Source organism: Coregonus lavaretus (genome assembly GCF_964263955.1).
Source record: "Coregonus lavaretus genome assembly, chromosome: 21".
NCBI classification, from domain to species: Eukaryota; Metazoa; Chordata; class Actinopteri; order Salmoniformes; family Salmonidae; genus Coregonus; species Coregonus lavaretus.
Genome location: NC_140008.1, coordinates 32,008,429 through 32,035,575, shown reverse-complemented (window position 1 = coordinate 32,035,575; position 27,147 = coordinate 32,008,429). Strand labels below are relative to the sequence as shown.

The 27,147-nt window shown below is 46.4% G+C and overlaps 1 protein-coding gene across 1 annotated transcript; it reads right to left on the bottom strand.

Moving 5' to 3' along the window:
• Positions 1–832: 832 nt before the first annotated feature.
• Positions 833–26,798, bottom strand: LOC311148562 (volume-regulated anion channel subunit LRRC8D-like). The gene is made up of 2 exons (XM_084185547.1): positions 26,588–26,798; positions 833–3,924 (listed from the first exon to the last, which is right to left on the bottom strand). Exon 2 carries the CDS (start codon positions 3,920–3,922, stop codon positions 1,382–1,384), a length of 2,541 nt encoding a protein of 846 aa, XP_084041673.1. The 5' UTR covers positions 3,923–3,924; positions 26,588–26,798; the 3' UTR covers positions 833–1,381.
• Between the last annotated feature and the right edge of the window lie 349 nt (positions 26,799–27,147).

Below are 27,147 nucleotides of genomic sequence, written 5' to 3'. Positions count from 1 at the left end.
GGTAGAGTTCATGATGCCGTTGACCTTAACACAGCCCCATATCATCAAAGATCCACCATCATATTTTACAGTAGGTATTAGGTTATTTCCTGCATATGCATCTTTCTTCCGAGGCCAAACCCACCACTGGTGTGCGTGGCAAAAGAGCTCTATTTTAGTCTCATCTGACCAGTGCCAATGGCGTTTAGCAAACTCCAGGTGGTTACATTTGTTGGTTGCTCTCAATAAAGGCTTTTTTATGGCAACCCTTACAAATAGCCTATTGGCATGGAGGTGGCGTCTAATTGTAGATTTGGAGACTTGGTGAACCTGTAGTTCTCCAACTGTTGCCCTTGGACTTTCTTTGCCTCTCGAACCATCTTCCTCACTGTGCGTGGGGACAACAAGATACACTTGTATCCTCTACCAGGCAAGTTTACTACTATTCCAGTGGTTTTAAACGTTTTAATTCTTGCCCTAATAGCGGTAAGTGGCATATTTGGTTTTTCTGTTGTTTTTTGTACCCATTGCCTAATCTATAAAAGTCAACAACCATTTGTCTCTTTTCATTTGTGAGTTCTTTGACTTTCCCCATGGTGAAGGATGACAAAGTGATTTCGCATGTGTGTTACCTCATTTTTATACCCCAGTGAAACAGGAAGGCATGGAAGGCCACAATACAGTTCCTTAAACTAAGATTAATTTAAAAAAGTAAAATAAGAACCTTTGGGTAAAATAATAATTTTGACACCTATATTTTTTAGATTTGTTTTGTTTTACTTGTTAAATCAAATCTACTTCTCTGAGCAATTGTATTAGTATCAAATCAAATTTTCTATATAAATTTTTTTTTGCATACAATATAGCTCAGTATTTGTATTCTTTATTTTATACATTCTTTTTTGCTCATCTTTATCAAGGGTGCCAATGATTTTGGAGGCATCTATGAATTCAACACCACCATTCTCTGTTCCGTTAAGAGGAGCATCCCTTTTCCTCAGAACATTGACTAATCATTTAGTGGTCTAACACGAACATTGCTGTCATTCTACAACTAACTCACTCTGGAACCAGTCCCTCATTCTGGAACCAGCCCATCATTCTGTTATTCTGGAATTAGCCCATCAATATGGAACTAACCTACCATTCTGGAACTAGACCATCATTCTGGCATTTTCCACAGTACCTGGAATCAACTCTCCTAACTAGTTAGCAAAGTGCCATTTTCTATAAGTTTAAAACATCCTCTGTTCTTTCAAGATGAGTCAGCCCTGAGCAAAAACCTTTATTCCAGTTCACATGCTGTAATTAAAAAGGTTGACTAGCTGGCTGTGTATGGACAGTTATTGCCGCATTTTTGTAATATCATTCCTGTATGGGTAAAGTGACTGTCCTCCCACACTCACAACCCATTAGCAAAGGGAATGTTGGCTTCCTGATTGATACTCTCCTTGACGTCTAGCGGGAGTGAGTCAAAGAGGTGGTCCTCCACTACCAGGCAGTTCCTGCGGAGGAGACGACACTGGCCTAGCTGGGCTGGCAGGCGGTCCAGACAGTTTCCCTTAAGCTCCAGGTTTGTTAGCTGCACCAGATTGCTAATCTTCTCTGGAAGGACAGAGATGCAGTTCTGTCCCAGACATAGTGTCTTCAGCTTGGTGCACTTGAACAGCTGCTTGGGTAACACCTCCACCTTGTTTCCTGTAATGGCAAAGTGCTGGAGGTTCTGCATGAAGCCGATCTCCAGCGGGATCACCACTATGGAGTTGTGGCTAACGTCAAGATACCTCAGCTTGAGCAGGTTAAACAAAGGTACGGGCAGAGATTCAAGTTTATTGTGCGAAAGGTAGAGGGACTCAAGGTTTTTGACATGGCTTATGGATAATGGAATGGTGATGATTTTATTGTGCCACAGTTTGAGGCAGATCAGCCTATTGAGGTGCTGGAAGCTGATGACCTCCTCAATGGTGCGAATATTGTTGGATTTCAGGTCTAGCTCCTGCAGGTTGGTCAAACTGAAAATAGCATGGGGTATCCTCTCCAGTTCACAGTTGTGAAGCTCCAGTTCAGCTAGGTTCATCATTTTTTTCAAACTGTTCAGTACCAGGAGTTTAGTACCGTCATTATGTACCACCAACTTGATCAAGTGTGGAGAGAGATCTGTTATGTTGGTCGGGACCTTCATCAAGTTGCTTTTTAGATGCAGAATCTTCAGATGCCTCAAGTCTCTGAGAGATTCTAAGCCGATCATCTTGTTGTTTTCAGAATTGAGATTCCCAACCAAATACAGCTCCCTCAGACTTTTCAACAGGTACACCCAGGTGGGGATCTCAGCTACGTCTGTAAACTTGACATGAAGGCACCGGAGGTGGTCGCGAAGGAAACTGAACGCGGTCTGCTCAACTTTGGCAGGACAGTGATAGAAGTGAAGTTCCTGAAGGTTGATCATCTGGGAGATCTTGGCTGTTATCCTGGCCTCTGGGATCAGCTCCAGCTTTAGGATCTCCAGATCAGTCAGATCAAAGACAGCATCTGGCAGACCTGACAGCATGAAGAGATGGAGCTCCAGTTTGTCCTGAGTGTTGCGGGTTACGTGCTGTCTCAGTTTCTCAAAGGTCCACTCGTGATTCAAGCTGATCTCCCGCAGTTTATTCTCGCTGACTTCAGAGAGGAAGACGCCGAAACGCTTGGAGTACAGCTGGTCGTACTGATCGACCATGTGCAAGAGAAACGCAAAGTCGTTCTTCACGTCAGGAATATCACTGAAGCTACTCTCTTCTCTGACTTTCTCGAAAGAGTACTCCTTGAGAGGTCGTCGAAACAGCCAGAAGAGAGTGTATATACAGATGAGGCCATATATACAGACGAGGGAAATATAGCTGACAAGCAGCTTCCTTAACATGAATGCCATGTTATGTGTGCATTGGAATTTAGAGTATCCAGTTAAATGTTTTATGTCAGGCTCACACACATGGTCAAAGTCAATTGAAGCAACAAACGTCATCGTGTAACACAAGATCAAAATGAACTTCACGGTTTTGATCACAGTTTGAGCAACGTAGAGCTTGTAGATCAAATCACTGTCTTCCACGTGGGCACGGAACTTCCTAACCTTTTCAAACAAGGCCTTAGCCTGCTCTCCATCTTTCTTGTCTAGTATGGTCATGCACGGGACTTCAATAACAGGCTTATCAGCAGTAAACTTGACCCCAGATTTAGCCAGCATTGGGGTGGACTGGTTAGGACTTCCCTCTTCACTGCTGGTTGAGAAATGTTTTGGTAGGGAATGGGCACCAGTGAGCCTTTGCTTATTCTCCTCTGAGTCCTCACATGCAGTCTCGGACAACGCCTTGGTCGTCCAAGGAGACTCAAAACACTTCCCCAGAATCCCCACAAAATGCTCTATTTTCGAACTAGTCTTTGGATATTTGAACCAAAAGTTACTGCTGACCATGAGGACGATGGTGTGTATGAGAGCAAGGTATGGGAAGTATTTTGAGTACCACGGCAGGGCGACGTGGTAGCACATCTGATTGACAAAAACATACTGCTGAAAGTCCAGGTTAGTCCTGATGCCTGTTGGCGGAGGCTGCTGTCCAACATCACCAAACTGTGTGAAGTGGATCTCATGAACGACACTATCCGGTAGATCCTTAATCATTAGGGGCGCAGCAGCTAGCGTCACCCTGCTTCCTCCGTTCCCTGACCCAGAACCAGACCCCTCCGCTGGCTGCGGTGTCGTGAAGCCGCTGGGGTCCTCTGGAGCTGGTTCCAGGACGGGAAGGCAAACCACCTGGTCTTTGGTTAACTGCATGGTTCCAGAAAATATGGCCAGCATTAGCATGACGACGCCCAGGTAGTCCATAAAGACGTCCCACCATGGTTTCAGGATCCGATAGGTCGGCTGGATGTCATTCAGGGCGGCTACCTCTGTGAGAGTAAACATCACTGCAACGGAAACAGAAACATGCATATTAATTAAACAGTGAATTAAAGATGGAATCTGCATTAGGGGGGCCATATGTGAACTGATTGCCCCCCATCTATCCTCAGAGTTCGTACTGCTTGGTGACCTAAACTGGGATATGCTTAACACCCCGGCCAACCTACAATCTAAACTAGATGCCCTCAATCTCACACAAATTATCAACGAACCTACCAGGTACAACCCAAAATCTGTAAACATGGGCACCCTCATAGATATCATCCTGACAAATCTACCCTCTAAAATACACCTCCGCTGTCTTCAACCAGGATCTCAGCGATCACAGCCTTATTGCCTGCGTCCGTAATGGGTCCGTGGTCAAACGACCACCCCTAATCACTGTCAAACGCTCCCTAAAACACTTTAGCGAGAAGGCCTTTCTAATTGACCTGGCCCGGCTATCCTGGATGGATATTGACCTCATTCTGTCAGTAGAGGATGCCTTGTTGTTCTTTAAAAGTGCTTTCCTCTCAATCTTAAAAAAGCATGCCCCATTCAAAAAAGTCAGAACTAAGAACAGCTATAGCCCCTGGTTCTCCTCAGACTTAACTGCCCTTGAACAGCACAAAAACATCCAGTGGCGTACTGCATTAGCATCGAACAGCACCCGCGATATGCAACTTTTCAGGGAAGTCGGGAACCAATATACACAATCATTTTCATCCTGTGGCACTAACTCCAAAAAGTTTTGGGACACTGTAAAGTCCATGGAGAATAAGAGCACCTCCTCCCAACTGCCCACTGCACTGAGGCTAGGAAACACTGTCACCACTGATAAATCTACAATAATCGAGAATTTCAACAAGCATTTTGCTACGGCTGGCCATGCTTTCCACCTGGCTACCACTACCCCAGCCACTAGCTCTGCACCCTCCGCTGCAACTTGCCCATGCCCCCCCCCGCTTCTCCTTTACACAAATTCAGACAGCTGATGTTCTGAAAGAGCTGAAAAATCTGGACCCCTACAAATCAGCTGGGCTATACAATCTGGACCCTTTCTTTCTAAAATTAGCCGCCGAAATTGTCGCAACCCCTATTACTAGCCTGTTCAACCTCTCTTTCGTAACGTCTGAGATCTCCAGAGATTGGAAAGCTTCCGCGGTCATCCCCCTCTTCAAAGGGGGTGACACTCTAGATCCAAACTGTTACAGACCTATATCCATCCTGCCCTGCCTTTCGAAAGTTTTTGAAAGCCAAGTTAACAAACAGATCACCGACCATTTCGAATCCCACCGTACCTTCTCCGCTATGCAATCCGGTTTCCGAGTTGGTCATGGGTGCACCTCAGCCACGCTCAAGGTCCTAAACGATATTATAACCACGATCGATAAAATACAGTACTGCACAGCCGTCTTCATCGACCTGGCCAAGGCTTTCGACTCTGTCAACCACTGCATTCTTATTGGCAGACTAAATAGCCTTGGTTTCTCAAATGACTGCCTCTCCTGGTTCACCAACTACTTCTCAGATAGAGTTCAGTGTGTCAAATCGGAGGGCCTGTTGTCTGGACCTCTGGCAGTCTCTATGGGGGTGCCACAGGGTTCAATTCTCGGGCCGACTCTATTCACTGTGTATATCAATGATGTTGCTCTTCTGCTGGTGACGCTCGGATCCACCTCTATGCGGACGACACCATTTTGTATACATCTGGCCCTTCATTGGACACTGTGTTAACAAACCTCCAAACGAGCTTCAACGCCAGACAACACTCCTTCCGTAGCCTCCAACTGCTCTTAAACACTAGTAAAACTAAATGCATGCTCTTCAACCGAACGCTGCTTGCACCCGCCCACCCGACTAGAATCACTACTCTCGGCGGGTCTGACCTAGAGTATGTGGACAACTACAAATACCTAGGTGTCTGGTTAGACTATAAACTCTCCTTCCAGACTCACATTAAGCATCTCCAATCAAAAGTTAGATCTAGAATCGGCTTCCTATTTCGCAACAAAGCCTCCTTCACTCATGCTGCCAAACATGCCCTCATAAAACTGACTATCCTACCGATCCTTGACTTCGGCGATGTCATTTACAAAATAGCCTCCAACACTCTACTCAGCAAATTGGATGTAGTCTATCACAGTGCCATCCGTTTTGTCACCAAAGCCCCATATACTACCCACCATTGTGACCTGTACGCTCTTGTTGGCTGGCCCTCACTACATATTCGTCGCCAAACCCACTGGCTCCAGGTCATCTATAAAATCACTGCTAGGCAAATCCCTGTCTTATCTTAACTCACTGGTCACCATAGCAACACCCACCCGTAGTCTGCGCTCCAGCAAGTATATCTCACTGGTCATCCCCAAAGCCAACACCTCCTTTGGCCACCATTCCTTCCAGTTATCTGCTGTCAATGACTGGAACGAACTGCAAAAATCTCTGAAGCTGGAGACTCTTACAGTGGGGAAAAAAAGTATTTAGTCAGCCACCAATTGTGCAAGTTCTCCCACTTAAAAAGATGAGAGAGGCCTGTAATTTTCATCATAGGTGCACGTCAACTATGACAGACAAAATGAGGAAAAAAAATCCAGAAAATCACATTGTAGGATTTTTTATGAATTTATTTGCAAATTATGGTGGAAAATAAGTATTTGGTCAATAACAAAAGTTTCTCAATACTTTGTTATATACCCTTTGTTGGCAATGACACAGGTCAAACGTTTTCTGTAAGTCTTCACAAGGTTTTCACACACTGTTGCTGGTATTTTGGCCCATTCCTCCATGTAGATCTCCTCTAGAGCAGTGATGTTTTGGGGCTGTCGCTGGGCAACACGGACTTTCAACTCCCTCCAAAGATTTTCTATGGGGTTGAGATCTGGAGACTGGCTAGGCCACTCCAAGACCTTGAAATGCTTCTTACGAAGCCACTCCTTCGTTGCCCGGGCGGTGTGTTTGGGATCATTGTCATGCTGAAAGACCCAGCCACGTTTCATCTTCAATGCCCTTGCTGATGGAAGGAGGTTTTCACTCAAAATCTCACGATACATGGCCCCATTCATTCTTTCCTTTACACGGATCAGTCGTCCTGGTCCCTTTGCAGAAAAACAGCCCCAAAGCATGATGTTTCCACCCCCATGCTTCACAGTAGGTATGGTGTTCTTTGGATGCAACTCAGCATTCTTTGTCCTCCAAACACGACGAGTTGAGTTTTTACCAAAAAGTTATATTTTGGTTTCATCTGACCATATGACATTCTCCCAATCCTCTTCTGGATCATCCAAATGTACTCTAGCAAACTTCAGACGGGCCTGGACATGTACTGGCTTAAGCAGGGGGACACGTCTTGCACTGCAGGATTTGAGTCCCTGGCGGAGTAGTGTGTTACTGATGGTAGGCTTTGTTACTTTGGTCCCAGCTCTCTGCAGGTCATTCACTAGGTCCCCCCGTGTGGTTCTGGGATTTTTGCTCACCGTTCTTGTGATCATTTTGACCCCACGGGGTGAGATCTTGCGTGGAGCCCCAGATCGAGGGAGATTATCAGTGGTCTTGTATGTCTTCCATTTCCTAATAATTGCTCCCACAGTTGATTTCTTCAAACCAAGCTGCTTACCTATTTCAGATTCAGTCTTCCCAGCCTGGTGCAGGTCTACAATTTTGTTTCTGGTGTCCTTTGACAGCTCTTTGGTCTTGGCCATAGTGGAGTTTGGAGTGTGACTGTTTGAGGTTGTGGACAGGTGTCTTTTATACTGATAACAAGTTCAAACAGGTGCCAATAATACAGGTAACGAGTGGAGGACAGAGGAGCCTCTTAAAGAAGAAGTTACAGGTCTGTGAGAGCCAGAAATCTTGCTTGTTTGTAGGTGACCAAATACTTATTTTCCACCATAATTTGCAAATAAATTCATTAAAAAATCCTACAATGTGATTTTCTGGATTTTTTTTTCTCAATTTGTCTGTCATAGTTGACGTGTACCTATGATGAAAATTACAGGCCCCTCTCATCTTTTTAAGTGGGAGAACTTGCACAATTGGTGGCTGACTAAATACTTTTTTTCCCCACTGTATCTCCCTCACTAACTTTAGGCGTCAGTTGTCAGAGCAGCTTACCGATCACTGCACCTGTACACAGCCCATCTGAAATTAGCCCACCCAACTACCTCATCCCCATATTATTTATTTTGCTCATTTGCACCCCAGTATCTCTATTTGCACATCATCTCTTGCACATCTATCATTCCAGTGTTAATACTAATTGTAATTATTTTGCACTATAGCCTATTTATTGCCTTACCTCCATAACTTGCTACATTTGCACACACTGTATATATATATTTTCTGTTGTATTTTTGACTTTATGTTTTGTTTTACCCCATATGTAACTCTGTGTTGTTGTTTTTATCGCACTGCTTTGCTTTATCTTGGCCAGGTCGCAGTTGTAAATGAGAACTTGTTCTCAACTGGCTTACCTGGTTAAATAAAGGTAAAAATAAATTTTAAAAAAATTAAAGGGGAAACAACGCCAGTGTCCGCCCCAGTACCTTTGTTATTGTTTTTGCTTTGTGGACGAAACGGAGGTGAGGTGCTTCAAGCAGCGTGGTTAAAAAAAAAAGCAATACATATTCTGCTGTTCTATCGCGCAAGCAATGATGTCAGAGGCAAAAAACCAGTGTTTGTTGTTTGCAGTAACTTCCTTATTGTTGTAAAATCCCAAACGGACGTGGCAGTTTTACCATTAAGGATTCCAGATTTAAAGAGTAACTTTCATGAAAAACTTTTTTTTTTTCATCGAAAACTAGATGTTTTAGTCCTATAATAGCGAAACATATCAATTCTGGTCTTCATTTTGAGAGTTCATTGCAAAAGTGATATATTTTGGTATTTTATTAGTAAATCTAGCTTTTTGCCCCTAGCGGTTCAACTCTAGCATTGAAATCGTACGTCATCTCAAAGGAGGGGTTCGGTATGAAATACACTCCCTTCTAGATATGCTGGGTGGTACCACCTCAAGGCTTACTATAAAAGCACACCTTATTTGGCAATGATCTTGGTAAGTGGAGTGTACCAATATACACTGCTCAAAAATTTTTAGGGAACACTAACATACAGTGGGGAAAAAAAGTATTTAGTCAGCCACCAATTGTGCAAGTTCTCCCACTTAAAAAGATGAGAGAGGCCTGTAATTTTCATCATAGGTACACGTCAACTATGACAGACAAATTGAGAAAAAAAAATCCAGAAAATCCAATTGTAGGATTTTTAATGAATTTATTTGCAAATTATGGTGGAAAATAAGTATTTGGTCACCTACAAACAAGCAAGATTTCTGGCTCTCACAGACCTGTAACTTCCTCTTTAAGAGGCTCCTCTGTCCTCCACTCGTTACCTGTATTAATGGCACCTGTTTGAACTTGTTATCAGTATAAAAGACACCTGTCCACAACCTCAAACAGTCACACTCCAAACTTCACAATGGCCAAGACCAAAGAGCTGTCAAAGGACACCAAAAACAAAATTGTAGACCTGCACCAGGCTGGGAAGACTGAATCTGCAATAGGTAAGCAGCTTGGTTTGAAGAAATCAACTGTGGGAGCAATTATTAGGAAATGGAAGACATACAAGACCACTGATAAGCTCCCTCGATCTGGGACTCCACGCAAGATCTCACCCCGTGGGGTCAAAATGATCACAAGAACGGTGAGCAAAAATCCCAGAACCACACGGGGGGACCTAGTGAATGACCTGCAGAGAGCTGGGACCAAAGTAACAAAGCCAACCATCAGTAACACACTACGCCGCCAGGGACTCAAATCCTGCAGTGCGAGACGTGTCCCCCTGCTTAAGCCAGTACATGTCCAGGCCCGTCTGAAGTGCATTTGGATGATCCAGAAGAGGATTGGGAGAATGTCATATGGTCAGATGAAACCAAAATATAACTTTTTGGTAAAAACTCAACTCGTCATGTTTGGAGGACAAAGAATGCTGAGTTGCATCCAAAGAACACCATACCTACTGTGAAGCATGGGGTTGGAAACATCATGCTTTGGGGCTGTTTTTCTGCAAAGGGACCAGGACGACTGATCCGTGTAAAGGAAAGAATGAATGGGGCCATGTATCGTGAGATTTTGAGTGAAACCCTCCTTCCATCAGCAAGGGCATTGAAGATGAAACGTGGCTGGGTCTTTCAGCATGACAATGATCCCAAACACACCGCCCGGGCAACGAAGGAGTGGCTTCGTAAGAAGCATTTTAAGGTCCTGGAGTGGCCTAGCCAGTCTCCAGATCTCAACCCCATAGAAAATCTTTGGAGGGAGTTGAAAGTCTGTGTTGCCCAGCGACAGCCCCAAAACATCACTGCTCTAGAGGAGATTTGCATGGAGGAATGGGCCAAAATACCAGCAACAGTGTGTGAAAACCTTGTGAAGACTTACAGAAAACGTTTGACCTGTGTCATTGCCAACAAAGGGTATATAACAAAGTATTGAGAAACTTTTGTTATTGGCCAAATACTTATTTTCCACCATCATATGCCAATAAATTCATAAAAAATCCTACAATGTGATTTTCTGGATTTTTTTTCCTCATTTTGTCTGTCATAGTTGACGTGTACCTATGATGAAAATTACAGGCCTCTCTCATCTTTTTAAGTGGGAGAACTTGCACAATTGGTGGCTGACTAAATACTTTTTTTCCCCACTGTAACACATCCTAGATCTGAATGAATGAAATAATCTTATTAAATACTTTTTTCTTTACATATTTGAATGTGCTGACAACAAAATCACACAAAAATTATCAATGGAAATCAAATTTATCAACCCATGGAGGTCTGGATTTGGAGTCACCCTCAAAATTAAAGTGGAAAACCACACTACAGGCTGATCCAACTTTGATGTAATGTCCTTAAAACAAGTCAAAATGAGGATCAGTAGTGTGTGTGGCCTCCACGTGTCTGTATGACCTCCCTACAACACCTGGGCATGCTCCTGATGAGGTGGCGGATGGTCTCCTGAGGGATCTCCTCCCAGACCTGGACTAAAGCATCCGCCAACTCCTGGACAGTCTGTGGTGCAACGTGGCGTTGGTGGATGGAGCGAGACATGATGTCCCAGATGTGCTCAATTGGATTCAGGTCTGGGGAACGGGTGGGCCAGTCCATAGCATCAATGCCTTCCTCTTGCAGGAACTGCTGACACACTCCAGCCACATGAGGTCTAGCATTGTCTTGCATTAGGAGGAACCCAGGGCCAACCGCACCAGCATATGGTCTCACAAGGGGTCTGACGATCTCATCTCGGTACCTAATGGCAGTCAGGCTACCTCTGGCGAGCACATGGAGGGCTCTGCGGCCCCCCAAAGAAATGCCACCCCACACCATGACTGACCCACCGCCAAACCGGTCATGCTGGAGGATGTTGCAGGCAGCAGAACGTTCTCCACGGCGTCTCCAGACTCTGTCACGTCTGTCACATGTGCTCAGTGTGAACCTGCCTTCATCTTTGAAGAGCACAGGGCGCCAGTGGCGAATTTGCCAATCTTGGTGTTCTCTGGCAAATGCCAAACGTCCTGCACGGTGTTGGGCTGTAAGCACAACCCCCACCTTTGGACGTTGGGCCCTCATACCACCCTCATGGAGTCTGTTTCTGACCGTTTGAGCAGAGACATGCACATTTGTGGCCTGCTGGAGGTCATTTTGCAGGGCTCTGGCAGTGCTCCTCCTGCTCCTCCTTGCACAAAGGCGGAGGTAGCAGTCCTGCTGCTGGGTTGTTGCCATCCTACGGCCTCCTCCACGTCTCCTGATGTACTGGCCTGTCTCCTGGTAGCGCCTCCATGCTCTGGACACTACGCTGACAGACACAGCAAACCTTCTTGCCACAGCTCGCATTGATGTGCCATCCTGGATGAGCTGCACTACCTGAGCCACTTGTGTGGGTTGTAGACTCTGTCTCATGCTACCACTAGAGTAAAAGCACCGCCAGCATTCAAAAGTGACCAAAACATCAGCCAGGAAGCATAGGAACTGAGAAGTGGTCTGTGGTCACCACCTGCAAAACCAGTCCTTTATTGGGGGTGTCTTGCTAATTGCCTATAATTTCCACCTGTTGTCTATTTCATTTGCACAACAGCATGTGAAATGTATTGTCAATCAGTGTTGCTTCCTAAGTGGACAGTTTGATTTCACAGAAGTGTGATTGACTTGGAGTTACATTGTGTTGTTTAAGTGTTCCCTTTATTTTTTTGAGCAGTGTATATATATAATTGGGTTGGTTAGTAAACATTGATCAACTGAATTCAGTTTTAATCCAAAAACAGACCATACCAATATTTTTGACAAAATTTGAAATTGTTTATGCTAATTAGCTAGCGTGACATGCAACTGATTTTGATAGAGCACGTCACATATATATACATGAATATTGAAAATATCCCATTTTTGATTTGGAAATGTTTCTATATATTGTTGAACATAATATACTATAGTATGGGAATATCAAAGTTCAAGAGTGGGATCTCTGCTAGTTTTAAAGGTAATTCTCAATCCCAATTTCCGCCTTCGCCCAACCCCTTAGAACAAAAAAAAGATATTCAGGTGAGAAGTTGTGGATGGTGGAAATTACTCATAAATATTCATTTTGGTGGTGGGTAAGCAGTTGTACCTGATCCCAACCCTTATTGACTAAAGCATACTTACCAGAAGTCCACTGGCATGGGCTGATAATACAATGATGTGCATCACGAGAAAATATGGCTCTGGACAGTTAGCTCACAGTGGTAAGGAGCCGAGGTCCTGACATCTACTGCCACTTGCGGCGTAAATTAGAATCACAAATTTTTGGGGTTGAAATGTGGACTCAAACTGAACAATCGAGGGAGAAGGGCCTTGGTCAGGGAGGTGACCAAGAACCCGATGGTCACTCTGACAGAGCTCCAGAGTTCCTCTGTGGAGATGGAAGAACCTTCCAGAAGGACAACCATCTCTGCAGCACTCCACCAATCAGGCCTTTATGGTAGAGTGGCCAGACGGAAGCCGCTCCTCAGTAAAAGGCACATGACAGCCCATTTGGAGTTTGCCAAAAGATTCTCTGGTCTGATGAAACCAAGATTGAACACTTTGGCCTGAATGCCAAGCGTCACGCCTGGAGGAAACCTGGCACCCTCCCTACGGTGAAGCATGGTGGTGGCAGCATCATGCTGTGAGGATGTTTATCAGCGGCAGGGGCTGGGAGACTAGTCAGGATTGAGGGAAAGATGAACGGAGCAAAGTACAGAGAGATCCTTGATGAAAACCTGCTCCAGAGCCCTCAGACCGGGGCGAAGGTTATCCTTCCAAAAGGACAACATCCCTAAGCACACAACCAAGACAACGCAGGAGTGGATTCAGGACTGAATGTCCTTGAGTGACCCAGCCAGAGCCCGGACTTGAACCCAATCTAACATCTCTGGACAGACCTGAAAATAGCTGTGCAGTGACGCTCCCCATCCAACCTGACAGAGCTTGAGAGGATCTGCAGAGTAGAATGGGAGAAACTCCCCATATACAGGTCTGCCAAGCTTGTAGCATCATACCCAAGAAGACTCGAGGCTGTAATCGCTGCCAAAGGTGCTTCAACAAAGTACTGATTAAAGAAAGGGTCTTAATACTTATTTGAATGTGATATTGTTAATACATTTGCCCCCTCAAAAAATATACTGATTTTGCTTTGTCATTATGGGGTATTGTGTGTAGATTGCTGAGGGGAAAAAAACAATTTAATCAATTTTAGAATAAGGCTGTAACGTAACAAAATGGGGAAAAAGTCAAGGGCTCTGAATACTTTCCGAAGCACTGTATATTGGCACACTCCACTTACCAAGACCATTGCCAAATAAAGCGCACTGCCACATGCTTTAATAGTAAGCCTTGAGGTGGTACCACCCAGCTCATCAAGAAGAGAGTGTATTTCATACTGAACCCCTCCCTTGAGATGACTACATCATGATTTTAATGGTAGAGTTGAACCGCTAGGGGCAAAAAGAGCTAGATTTACTACAAAAATACCAGAATATATCACTTTTGCAACGAACGAAATGAAGACCAGAATTTACGTGTTTCACTATAACTAAGCCTAAAACATTTGGTTTTCAATGAGAAAAACATTTTTTTTTTTTCATTAAAGGTACTCTTTAAAGTTATGGCCCATGTTATACAGAGAAATTGGCATAGTAGACAATGTAACCAATCACAGCCCTCCTTTCAGTTGTATCATTGCACATCCCGCAAATCACCAGCACTTTAATATGCCATAGAGTATAATATGTTCAACAATGGTTACCAAAATAATGATTTACATATTTTCAATAAAAACATTATTTTGACGAATTTATTCATGCTATTTCATCCATTCCACAATATATAGTCCCAACACAAATCTAGGGTTGCTACCCAAGCCTGCTGGTCATTCGGTCTATCGGTACGGTTGCCAGAGACGCGACCCAGTTGTTAAGTCTTTTTGTTCTGTATCTATGGATGCGACTCAGTCGCTCATTCTAAATGTTCCATTGCCATACTGGCTGGCAACGTTATTATCCCTTGCTTGCTAGCTAGCCAGCTACGGCTAACTTAGTCACATCAAATAGTGCAGCAGGAATAACAACAAAGTAGTTGCATTTGCATTTGTTTCAGCTATTTTCTAGTGACATTTATTTGGATACATACATAACAATGAGCTAATGATGCACGATTTCATCTGGCATAGAGAATGTGCTCTCTCGTCAGGACACCGTTGTTCAGAGGAGTTAGCTAACACAATCACTTCAAACTGAAGCTGGAAAGAGTGCAAACTAGCTGCACTTAGTTTTGTTTTACCTATTTTCTATTGATATTTCTTTGTATATATCCATCAAAATTATGCTGATTCATGATTTCGACTGGCTGAGAAACGCTGCCTGCCTGTCTCGTCCCGACACGTTCATTACTATGGGACAGCTGGAGATTGAATTTGAATATTGAAACAATGTTGCAAATGTCGGAGAGACAGACGGCAAGGTTTATACAAATCTCCGCTGTTGAAAACTAAATGTTAGTCTAAAAGAAATGTGAGATAATGTATAGATGCTTTTTAGAGTGGAGATCAAGTTTATAAATTGCCTTGCTGTGCTGATGAGACAGTAGATTGCACAGTCAGATGGAACAGAGTATATAAGCATTTTAACGTCATAAATTTAACCGGTGGTAACTTGTGGAATAGACACCGGCTGGAATGCAGTTTTAACCAACCAGCATTCAGGATTAGACCCACCGGTTGTATAACAGGCAAATATTGCACAATCCAGGTGTGCAAAGTTCTTAGAGACTTACCCAAGAAGACTCACAGCTGTAATTGCTGCCAAAGGTTTTTCTAATATGTATGGACTCAAGGAGCTGAATACTTATGCAATTATATTTATGGAATGCAGTTTTAACCAACCAGCATTCAGGATTAGACCCACCGGTTGTATAACAGGCAAATATTGCACAATCCAGGTGTGCAAAGTTCTTAGAGACTTACCCAAGAAGACTCACAGCTGTAATTGCTGCCAAAGGTTTTTCTAATATGTATGGACTCAAGGAGCTGAATACTTATGCAATTATATTTATGGAATGCAGTTTTAACCAACCAGCATTCAGGATTAGACCCACCGGTTGTATAACAGGCAAATATTGCACAATCCAGGTGTGCAAAGTTCTTAGAGACTTACCCAAGAAGACTCACAGCTGTAATTGCTGCCAAAGGTGTTTCTAATATGTATGGACTCAAGGAGCTGAATACTTATGCAATTATATTTATTTCATTTTGATTTATCTTTAGAAAATGTTAGAATTTTTCTTCCACTTTGACATTAGGGTATTTTGTGTAGATTGTTGACAAAATATGACAACTAAATCCATTTTAATCCCACTTTGTAACAATAAAATGTAAAGAAATCCAAGGGGGGTACTGTCACGACTTCCGCCGAGGCTGCCCCCCCTCCTGGTTCAGGCAGGCTTCGGCGTTCGTCGTCACCGGAGTACTAGCTACTGCCGATCCCATTCTCATCACTCCACTTGTCATGTCTTGTCAATCACACAGACCTGGTGCTCATTCCCCTAATCAGTATGTGTATAAGTGTTCCCTCTGTTCCCCTTGTCTTTGTGAGTGATTGTTTGTTGTGAGAGCGTGTAGCTCGGTTGAGCTACATTTCACTGTGTTATTGCCAAGGTGGATGTTTTCCCTTATATGGGCTAGGCCCGTGTAGCTCAGTCGGTAGAGCATGGCGTTTGCAACGCCAGGGTTGTGGGTTCGATTCCCACGGGGGCCAGTATGAAAATGTATGCACTCACTAACTGTAAGTCGCTCTGGGTAAGAGCGTCTGCTAAATGACTAAAATGTATAGTTTCGCTTGGGGCGTTTGATTTATGTAAACTCTGGACTTCGGTGTTTTACCTCCTGCGCCTGACTCCTTCATTCACACCTCAACACAGAATCACTCACACCCTGATTACAGTATTAACCCCTCGTTTCATGTGTCTCTCCTCAGGCCGGTGGTAGCTGGTCCGCTCCAAGAGTCTGAGGTACGGGAGGTTCCTCCACCTCCTCTGGACATTGAGGGGGCCCCAGCGTACTCGGTCCGTTCCATCCTGGATTCGAGGCGTCGGGTGGGGGGCCTTCAGTATCTTGTGGAGTGGGAGGGGTACGGTCCGGAGGAATGGTGCTGGGTCCCAAGGCGGGACATCCTCAATCCCTCCCTGTTGAGGGATTTCCACCGTCGCCATCTGACTCGCCCTGCTCCGCGTCCTCCTGGCCGTCCCCGAGGCAGGGGTCGACGCACTGCTGGAGCCGCGCGTCGGGGGGGGGGGGGTACTGTCACGACTTCCACCGAGGCTGCCCCCCCTCCTGGCTCGGGCAGGCTTCGGCGTTCGTCGTCACCGGAGTACTAGCTACTGCCGATCCCATTCTCATCACTCCACTTGTCATGTCTTGTCAATCACACAGACCTGGTGCTCATTCCCCTAATTAGTATGTGTATAAGTGTTCCCTCTGTTCCCCTTGTCTTTGTGAGTGATTGTTTGTTGTGAGAGCGTGTAGCTCGGTTGACTTCGGTATTTTACTTCCAGTGCCTGACTCCTTCATTCACACCTCGTCACAGGGGGTGTAGACTTTCTATAGGCACTGTATGTAGCGTACCTGAATACTTTTGTGAGGCACTGAAAATCTTGACATGCTCCACCTAAAACTCCATTGAATTCTTCCCTTTCACTCATTCGTCTCATAATCAAAAACGGTTTAAGTCATTGCTGTCTTTGTTCTTTGTCTTGGTGGTCTTCCTTTTTAGCTTTCTATCCTTCATCTAAATGTATTTGGCTTTGATGTGACTAAACCAAAGCTTTACTAAAACCTCACAGCCAGACAGAAAAGATGGCAGGAGAGTTCAAGGAAAATACCACCTTTTGGTATTTGTTTCATTAGTCCACTGTTGATGCAGTCCCAAAATGTTTTGCATGTCAGCAATCAAGTTTTCAAGATATAGAACTTAAAAAATACAGTGTCACAGTATGATGCATTTTGATTGCTGACATGCTAAACATTTTGGGACTGTATCAACAGTGGACCAATGAAACAAACAACAAAAGATAGATGAATGGTATTTTCCTTTAAAAATGTCTGCCTATACAAAGAGAAATAAAAAAAAAGGTTGTCACTAATTTTGTCCTTTGAATAGAGACTTGGAAAGTCAAGTGGACAGCCAGACAATCAGTCACATGTTTGCTACAGACATAACGATTAGTTACCGGAGTGTAACTCCAGTTCTATGAGTGGAGCGGAGCCCCATAGGGGAGCTCTGCTCCTAGTGGTTTACCCTATGCCCTAAGGCAGCAACAGCCTGAGACAAAATTATGCACACACCTGCAGCCAATAGGAGCACAGGTGTCCCTATAAGAGGGGATGCCTCCCCTCAATCAGCCTCCCGAGATATTTATCTTCAGCGAGACTAGAGAGGGTCGGCAGGGCCTTAAGTCCTATGGGGCTCCGCTCCACTCATAGAACTGGAGTTACACTCCGGTAACTAATCGTTCTATATCGTGGAGCTCCGCCCCATAGGGGAGCTCTGCTCCTAGTGGTTTAAGGCGGAGCGTAGCGCTCCAAAATGTACTCCCTGCCGAGCCTAACACTTCCCATCGAAACGAAAAGGTCAGGCCTAGCAATGGCTGCAACCAAGTCCCGCAGTACTGCAACTAAAAACCCCTACGGGCGTCACAATATACCGCGTCATCGGTTAAAGACCCGCCCCACCTAGTCCAATGGCAATGCCAATGACTAGTGGGCAGATCACCAGAATAGAAGCCATACTAATCTGTACTAGCAGATAGATGTGCCTCAATATCCTGTGAAAACACTACCGACCACTAATGGAATGACACCAAGTGTCACTCTACATTGTGAACGCGGTAGACCGCCTCACTCACTCAATGGAATCCCAGAGATTAGTGGGCAGGAACAAAACATGGGTCATACTAAACTGAACAAGCAGATAGATGACCTCACATTCTGTCAATCAACACATGCCTCTACTGTACTGAACCTGTCAGTCAGGAGTCATGCCACAAAATATGTTTTCTTATCCAAAGCGGACCTGATGGAAACCTTGTCCATAGTCCTGCTTTTTCCTCTCTTCCTAGCTCAAGATCTCCCTTCAGCTATGCTGAGTACAGACCGAGCCAAAGAGTTAGAAAACACATCTGTCAAAAACACGTCTTCCTAACCAAAGCGGACCTGATGGAAACCTGTGTCCACAGTCCTGCTTCTCCTCTCTTTCTTGCTCAAGATCTCCCTTCAGCCACGCTGAGTACAGATCGAGCCAGAGAGTTAGAAGACATATCTAAGAGATAGAAACTGATAAATGGAGACGGCGTCGACCAGGATACTGCTCTACAGATATCCTCTACCCCTGTTCCTCTGAAAATGGCAGTAGAAGCCGCTACTCCACGAGTGGAATGAGCTCTGATACCCTGAGGCAATTGCCGCCCCGCTGCCTCATAAGCTGTCTCAATGCCTTCACAAAGCCAGTGAGACAACCGCTGTTTTGAAAGTGGTCTACCTAATGCAGCCGCACCGTGACACACAAACAACTGAGGCGATGACCTAATCGCTGCTGTGCGCTCTACGTAACACGCCAAAGCGCGTACCGGGCACAAGCGATGGAGCTTTTCCTCACTCCTCTCTCTATGAGGAGGAGGAGAAAAAGCCCACAGCTCCACGGTCTGTGACCTATATGAACTCTTAATAACCTTCGGCAAAAATGCCGGGTTAGGACGTAACACTGCTCTGCTCAGGTCACCATTGATGGCCAGGCAGTCAGGTCTCGTCGAAAGAGCACACAAATCACTGACCCGCTTAGCTGTAGTCAAAGCGAGCAACAGTGCTGTCTTCATAGACAGCATCTTGAGGGGTATTTGATTCAATGGCTCGAACGGCGACTTACATAGCGCTTCGAGTACCAAAGCCAAATCCCACTGAGGAAGCGTGACTCTAGGTGTTGGCCTAAGTCGCCGCGTTCCTAATAGGAAGCGTTTCACTAGAGGGTGGCTAAAGACATTGTCTCTGCCAAACCCCTCATGACAAGCTGAAATCGCTGCTGCAAACACCCTAATAGTGGCCGGCGATTTTTGCTTATCAAACATGAGCTGTAGAAAAGAGAGAATACTCTCCACCTGACAGCTCATGGGGTCTACACCTTGTGTGACACACCATCGTGAAAACACGTTCCATCTACTGGCATACATCTTAGAAGTGGAACTGGCACGTGAACCCTGTATGGTCCTGATCACTGCATCAGATAACCCACGGCGCTCTAGCCTGTCCCTCTCAGCAGCCAGGCCTTCAGTGGTTGGCCGATTATGGGCAATTTCCCTATCGTGCCTCCCGCCTGAGACAACGCGTCCCGTCGATGTGGAATTGGCCAAGGTGGCGCAATCAACATCTGACTCATCTCCGCAAACCAAGGAGCCCCTGGGCGATCGGGCGCTATCAGTATCACTGACAGCCCCCCTGACCTCACCCTGGCTAGCAGTGGGAGAATGCAGGACAGCGGAGGGAATGCATACTGGAGAACTTTCGGCCACGGTTGGTGCGCAAAGGCGTCCCTTCCCAGTGGCGGTTCGTCCTGTTCCCTCAGAGAGAACCACAGAGGACATTGCGCGTTCACGCGTGAAGCGAATAGGTCCACCTCGGCTCTCCCGAATTGTTCCCAAATCTGAAGAACAATGTCCGGATGCAGACACCACTCGTCGTCTCGAGGACCCCCTCTTGACATGAGGTCTGCTCCTACGTTCAAGTAGCCCGGAATGTGTGCTGCTCTCAATGAGCGAAGGTGCTCGTGAGCCCACAGCCACAATTCCTCTGCCGCCCGATGGAGAGCAGGAGACCTGACTCCTCCCTGGCGATTTATGTGAGCTACTGTGGTCCGGTTGTCTGACCAGACCAGCACATCGCGACCCCGAAGGGTAGACGCGAAGTGGGTCAGAACCAGTCGAACCGTTTCCAACTCCAAGAGGTTGATATGACGACCTGATTGAGGCCACACACCTCCTATCGCTTGGGTCTGACATGTCCCTCCCCATCCCGTCAGGGACGCATCCGTGAATAATGGGATGTGAGAGGACACCTTTCCTATCGGGACTCCGTGCGTGAGAACCCGCGGGTTTCTCCAATAGTTCAGATCTGCACTGAGCGAGAGGGGAACCACCACCAACCGATGACGTTGACGCAATGGGTCTAGTCTTAGTTGGGCGAACCATCGCTGCATCCTGCGCATATGCAGGAGTCCCAGCGGAACCACAGAGTGGGCTGACGACATGAGACCCAAAAGTGACATGATCGACAGCGCCGTCACCGTGTGATTCGGACGACACTTCCTCAGGGCTAGCAACAAGGCTACCCTTCGGGGGTCCGAAATTCGAGCCCTCATCCTCACAGTGTCTAGCTGTATCCCCAGGTAGACAATCTGATGAGTGGGCCAGGGCGCGCTCTTTTTCCAATTCACAGCAAACCCCAGACTTGTGAGATGCATCACTGTCTGTGTTGTGTGAGTGATCGCCAGCTCTGCTGACGGGGCGAGAACCAGTAGGTCGTCCAGGTAGGCTAGTAGCCGTATTCCCTGACGACGCAACGGTTCCAATGCCGCCTCCACACACTTGGAAAATGTGCGAGGTGCCAGGGCATACCCAAATGGCATCCTCGTGTATTCGTACGCCACCCCTTGAAAGGCGAACCGCAGAAACTTCCTGTGACGCGGCTGAACAGGCACATGAAAGTACGCGTCCTTTAGGTCTATGCTCGTACAAAAGTCCCCTCTCTGGACACATTCCAGCAGACGTTTTGTCGTTAGCATTCGGAAGGGCCGTTTGGTTATGCTCTCGTTGAGAATGCGTAAGTCCAAAATCGGCCTCACTCCCCCCGTCTTTTTGGGTACTAGGAAATAAGGCGAATATAGCCCTTTGTTCCTTTGCTCCCGGGGAACTACTGTCACCGCCTCCTTCGCCAAAAGTTCTGTAATCTCTGTCATCAGAGCGGCCACTTTGTCTGCCGTTTTCATCACCGTCTCCACCACTCCCCTGAACGGGGGTGGGGTCCGGTGGAATTGGAGAGCATAACCCTTCTGCAACGTCTGTTCTAGCCGGCGTGAGAGGGTGCAGCTTCTTCGCCACTGCCAGCAATGCAGAGAAAGCGGCTGAGCACGAAGCTGTGGTGCATCCAGTAGGAAGGACCTGTATTCCTCTATGGCCCTTACCGCCACTGTTCCCCAACATTGAAGTGGTGGAACAGCCCAAGGTGGGCCTCCCGTGAAAGGGAGAGGAACCATCAATGCGTTCTGAGAGAGAAAGAGGAGCAGGGATGTCGGTTAAACTCGTAACCGTCGTATTCCTGCCCTCCTTGAACGCATCGCGGGTCTGAATTGCGCTGACCGAGGTCACAGCCTGCGGCAGGGCACCATCCCCAGCAAGCGATTGCGTCATCTTAGGTGACTGCAATTCGCTATCAGAGCCCTTCACTACAGTACTCCTAGAAGTCTGTAGTATGAGGTCTCTATGAGGTAAAACAAGGCGGCGCCTTGATACCTTCTTAACTTTCACCTTCTGTGTGTGTTCAACTCTGCACCCCTGGTGGGTTGATTCACACTCAGTGTGGTGAGTACTAGCTCGTTCTGTCAGGGGAGCCGATACGTTGGTTATACCCATAACCCTAGTAATCCGGCCCTCCGTGAACGTAGCATGGGTCTGAATCGCATTAACCGAGACCTTGGTCTGCGATAATGCGCCGTCCCCAGATAGCTGCTGTGTTACAATGCCTGGGGGCGCCGATACTCTGGACACCTTCGTGACCGCGGTAATCGGGCCCTCCGTGAACGCAGCATGGGTCTGGCTCGTACTAGCAGAGACCTTAGTCTGTGCTAGTGCGCCATCCCCAAATAGCGGCTGCGTCCTCATGTCAGAATCTGACAGAGACTGCTGCCTGCTATGTAAAGCACTTCTTATACGTGAAGTGTGATGTGACGACCTGATTGAGGTCTTATGGATACCTACTCTAAGTGCCTGTTCAGCAACGCACCCTCGGTGGGCTGAACGGCTCTTAGAGTGGTAAGGAAGAGAGGGTGAGATTTGAACGCTCTCGGACGTATTATGGAAAAGAGGCTCTTTTTTGACAAAGTCAGGTGGAGCCAACTCTTTATTAAACACATCAACAAAGGCATTTACATCAACACCCATCCCTTCAACCGAAGGGTGGGGGGGAACAGTGGGCACGTTCGACACCATCAACGCGTCCTCCATCCACTCCCCCGCATCCCGTCACGTACGCCTCCTTTTGCCTCCCTTGGAGGGCCAGGTCGGCGTCCTCGTCACCTCCCTCGCCGGCTGAAGTGGGGCTACTGTAGCTGCTGGAAGGGCGGGGCCCGTTCCCTTGCTGCTCGCTGCCGCCGGATGACGCCGATTACGCCGCCTCGCTGTAGACCCAGGTCTACTTAGAGGGGCGGAGGTAGATGGCCTCTGGGACGGAGCGGGGCCGAGTCGTCCTGCCAACGGCAGGTGCTTGGCCAGCTGTTTCTTCTCCTCCTCCAGTTTAGAAAAACGCTCCGTCGCCTCCTTGACTGCGACCCCAAAGAGGCCGTCGTCAGAGAGGGGGGCGTTCAAGAGAGACGTCCTGTCTGCCTCTTTCATGGAAGTCAATGACAACCAGAGGTGTCGCTCCCCGACCACCGAAGTGGCCATGGACCTCCCCGCGCAGACTGCGGACGCCTGTGTTAGGTGGAGTATGGCGCCAGAAATTCTGGACGCCTCCTCCACCTCCTCCGGTGCCAGCTCTGTCTTGCCCGTGGTTAAACGGGACAGAGCGGCCGCCAAGAGGGCAATGTTATTAGCTGCTGCTACAGCTTGGGCTCCCAGCCCAAAGGACTTCTCTAACAGCGACGCTGTGAGTCGGTCCTTCTGGGATGGCAATGTGGCCTTCTTGGAAGAGGGCCAAGGGCTCGAACCCGGTACAAGATACGCCGCCATGGCGCTCTCTAACCTGGGGATTCCCTTGCCCTGGAACCTTCCTTCCACTGTCGTGAATGGGAGGTACGCTTTTACTGGCGAACGCGCCGCTAAAGGTGCCTCCCACGAGCCCTCAACGTACCTGGCCAAAGAAGGCATGGCAGGAGCCACTGGCTCTGTCGCCTTCCTCGGCCTGGAATAAGGACCGCCCTCCATCATATCAACCTCCGGTGCGGAGGGAAGAGGGGGCAGCCTTATCTCCAGACGTTGCGCAGCTCTCTCAATAAGACCCGGAAAATCCGCTCTCAGAGAGGCTGCAGCGAAGGACAGGGCTTCTGATCTCTCAGAGCTCGTGTCCCCTTCGCTATAGGGACTACAAGCCCTCTCGCTTTCCAAGGGAAAGGGGGGCTTGAAAATATGAGGGATGGGGTCTGACTGTTCCATCGGAACGCCGGACTCCTCCTCAAAATCCCTATCCTCCCCCGAGTCTGCGCCGTTGGACGACGCCTCTGAAGCAGAGGCTAGTATTGACAGCACGTCCTCAAGGGGGATGTCCTCCCTAAAAAACGCCCAACGCTGCTTCCTCTCCTTTAAAGAAAGGAGGGCGCAGGAGGCGCAATTCGGGGGACTGCAGACGCCTTCCTTGGCATGCTGGGATCCCAAACACACGAAACACAGGTCGTGGTGGTCACCGGCCGCCATAGAAGTGCATCTGCACTGAGCTCTGAAAATAGCTTTTGGGGGTGGGAAATCTCCCGGTGTGCTCATTTAGACGACGTTGATGACTGGAATATCAACGGCGTTTTCGTCCTGAGTCTTTGTGCTTCGTCTCTTCTTGGCTCTTCAGTCTAGTCATCCAGTCGCTGAAGATAAAGGGAGGCTGATTGAGGGGAGGCATCCCCTCTTATAGGGACATCTGTGCTCCTATTGGCTGCAGGTGTGTGCATAATTTTGTCTCAGGCTGTTGCTGCCTTAGGGCAGAGGGTAAACCACTAGGAGCAGAGCTCCCCTATGGGGCGGAGCTCCACGATATAGAATTATGTAGCTCATTTGTAATGATGTGCAATTAAGTTAATTGCAGTCTCAAACATCTTGTCTAATTCAAAATTATATGCATTAGGGTACATTGTCTTCAAACAAATAAATACTTCAATAATTTGGCTATATCATCTAAGATCCTTAAATTATGATACCCTATATGATAATTCAACATTCATTCTCAAATGTCATTTATTGGGTACCATCATATTTTAACCTTTATAAGGTCCCATGGAGATACAATCTATTTTGTAAGAGAAACCTGTACAAGATGGCAGTAGTCTTGAAAGTGAACTGAATATACTCTCATTCATATTACATTCCTCTGAGACCTGCTGTCCAGAGTGATGCACTCTGGGCCCATGTTATCACCTTCAGTGGTTCATCATTCATTCGTCCAGAGGGTCGGCTAACCTATCGACACAGCCTACAGAAATACCATGTCACATATTCCCTAGTGACTTCATCCTACCAACAGATGACCCATGCCCTATATGTCCTTCTGTTTACCACAAGAGATGGGATGTGTATCAAATGGCACCATATTCCCTATACAAGTGCACTACTTTTGACCAGAGCCCTTTGGGCCCATCTGTGTCTATTTGCTCTAGCTAGCCTTTCTCCCACTGCATTTAAATGTTTAAAATACAAAAGCAGAGCCCACTGCCACCATGCCAGAGACCACTAGTGACTAGCACAATGTCAGTGTGTTTTTATGAATGTTGCATTTGCAAGCAGACTAGACTGTGGTACAGTTTCAATCAAATGTGTTTAAGGGTGTTGGTGTAAAATTCATGTGGATACAAACGTCAGTATTCTCCAGACAAATCTGCTCAGACAAAATATTGAATACAATGGAAATCAACTGGTACACGTTTCTGTATTTCAGAGGAAGTGCAAGTTGGGGATCTAGTGTGCATTCAAAATGTCACCCTATTCTCTACACACTACATAAGATATAAGGGGCTATTTGGGACGCACATAGGATATAAGGGGCTATTTGGGACGCGGACCTAGCCTTGCTTTTAGATGGAACTGAACTCCTGAGCGAGCAGAAACTTAGACTTAATTCGATCGATAATGTTATGGAAAAAGGGTTTAATGGATAAACGTGGCAACTCCTCTCTTGCTGCGAAACACTTTTTTGGACTAGTTTTCAGGCCTTGTGGGCAGATTTTCTGAGGTCATTGGGCTAGAAATTTTAGCTGGACCTGGCAACACTGCACACAATCAAAAGTGACCATGTTTTTGGTAGGTAGATAGCCTAGTAGGCTACTGTATTACCAAACTGATGAACCACATGCAAATGCAGTAGGCTAGTCAGAGATAAAAAAAAATATATATGCCTGGTTTACATTGCCATATCACAGAAAAGGCTAAAAACTGAGATATCTACACATCAGCTACGCTATAGCTCATTTGGACCTTATATTATGAACAGTTTCAACTATTACTGTGTTCCAAAAATGATTAAGTAGCCTACACTTCATCTGAAATTTCATAGGCTACCCACCACCTCCTAGGTTGAACATAAACTTGTGTCGCATTAAAAAGATGTGAACACAGCGCGATAAAGAAATCGCCGTTTTATGTAGTAGGCCAAACTGCTATCCCACAACATTACCGACTGCGCGATGGCACAGGACGCGCGTGAATGGGCTCTAAATGTGACACAGCATTTCTGCTCGGGAAAGTCTCAACTGGATCCTTGATATGTCCAACTCTGACGTCACCCCATTGAAGTTGCAATTTAACACGGTTAGGGTTAGGTAAGGGTTATGGATAGGATAAGGGTATGAGTTAAGGCCTGGATTTAGTAGGCTATACAAAACCAAAACATTTATAGGCTACAGTAGGCCTAGCCTACTCTTGATTTCTGGACACCATGTTACATATTGAAATAGCAGCTTCGGTTTCAGCGAATGTAGCCTGGCCTAGGCTACTCTATAGCAGACTTATTGTAGCCTCTTACAGTACGACTTTTCTTAATGTACATCTCCTTTTGTGACAACATTATATATATATATATATATACATATGGTGCCGCTATTTATATATAAAGGCATTGCATAACGTTCTTGGTGCCGGTTTCTGAGAGGAGATGGGCTACGCATACGCACCTTCAATTAATGTATGGGTCCCGCTGCCTCGATACTTCAGCCGAAAAATGATAAGTCTTGGTACGTCCCATGATTCGATCAGGTAAACAAAGACGAAATCCTTAACATCTAGTCAACCGTATTGCTGGACCAACACTAAGCTGATTAGAAGATTGCTTTGGTTCTGCTTCCTCCATAGCGACATGCTGCGGCCATTAAAGTCGATTGCAGCATGGGACACGGAGTGCACAGGAAATAAATATTAAATGTATCCTAGGCTAGTCCAATAGCTTTACCGAACCATCTTTGGCATCACTGTATCAACCAATCATGTCTCAAAAACAAGACAAGTCTCAACTCTGCTGCCAGTCAGGCAAAGGTGTGAAGTGTGAACTGAAGCCTGTAGGGCGGACGCATACACACAGGCTCTCTCACTCACACGTTCGCACGCGCACACACACGCTCACTCTCACACACAATCTATAAAATATCCTTCTGCAAATCCACCCATTGATTGTAAACGACTTATAAAAGCTTGGTTGTATTACATTGTCATAACATTTTTTAAATGTTATTTTTAC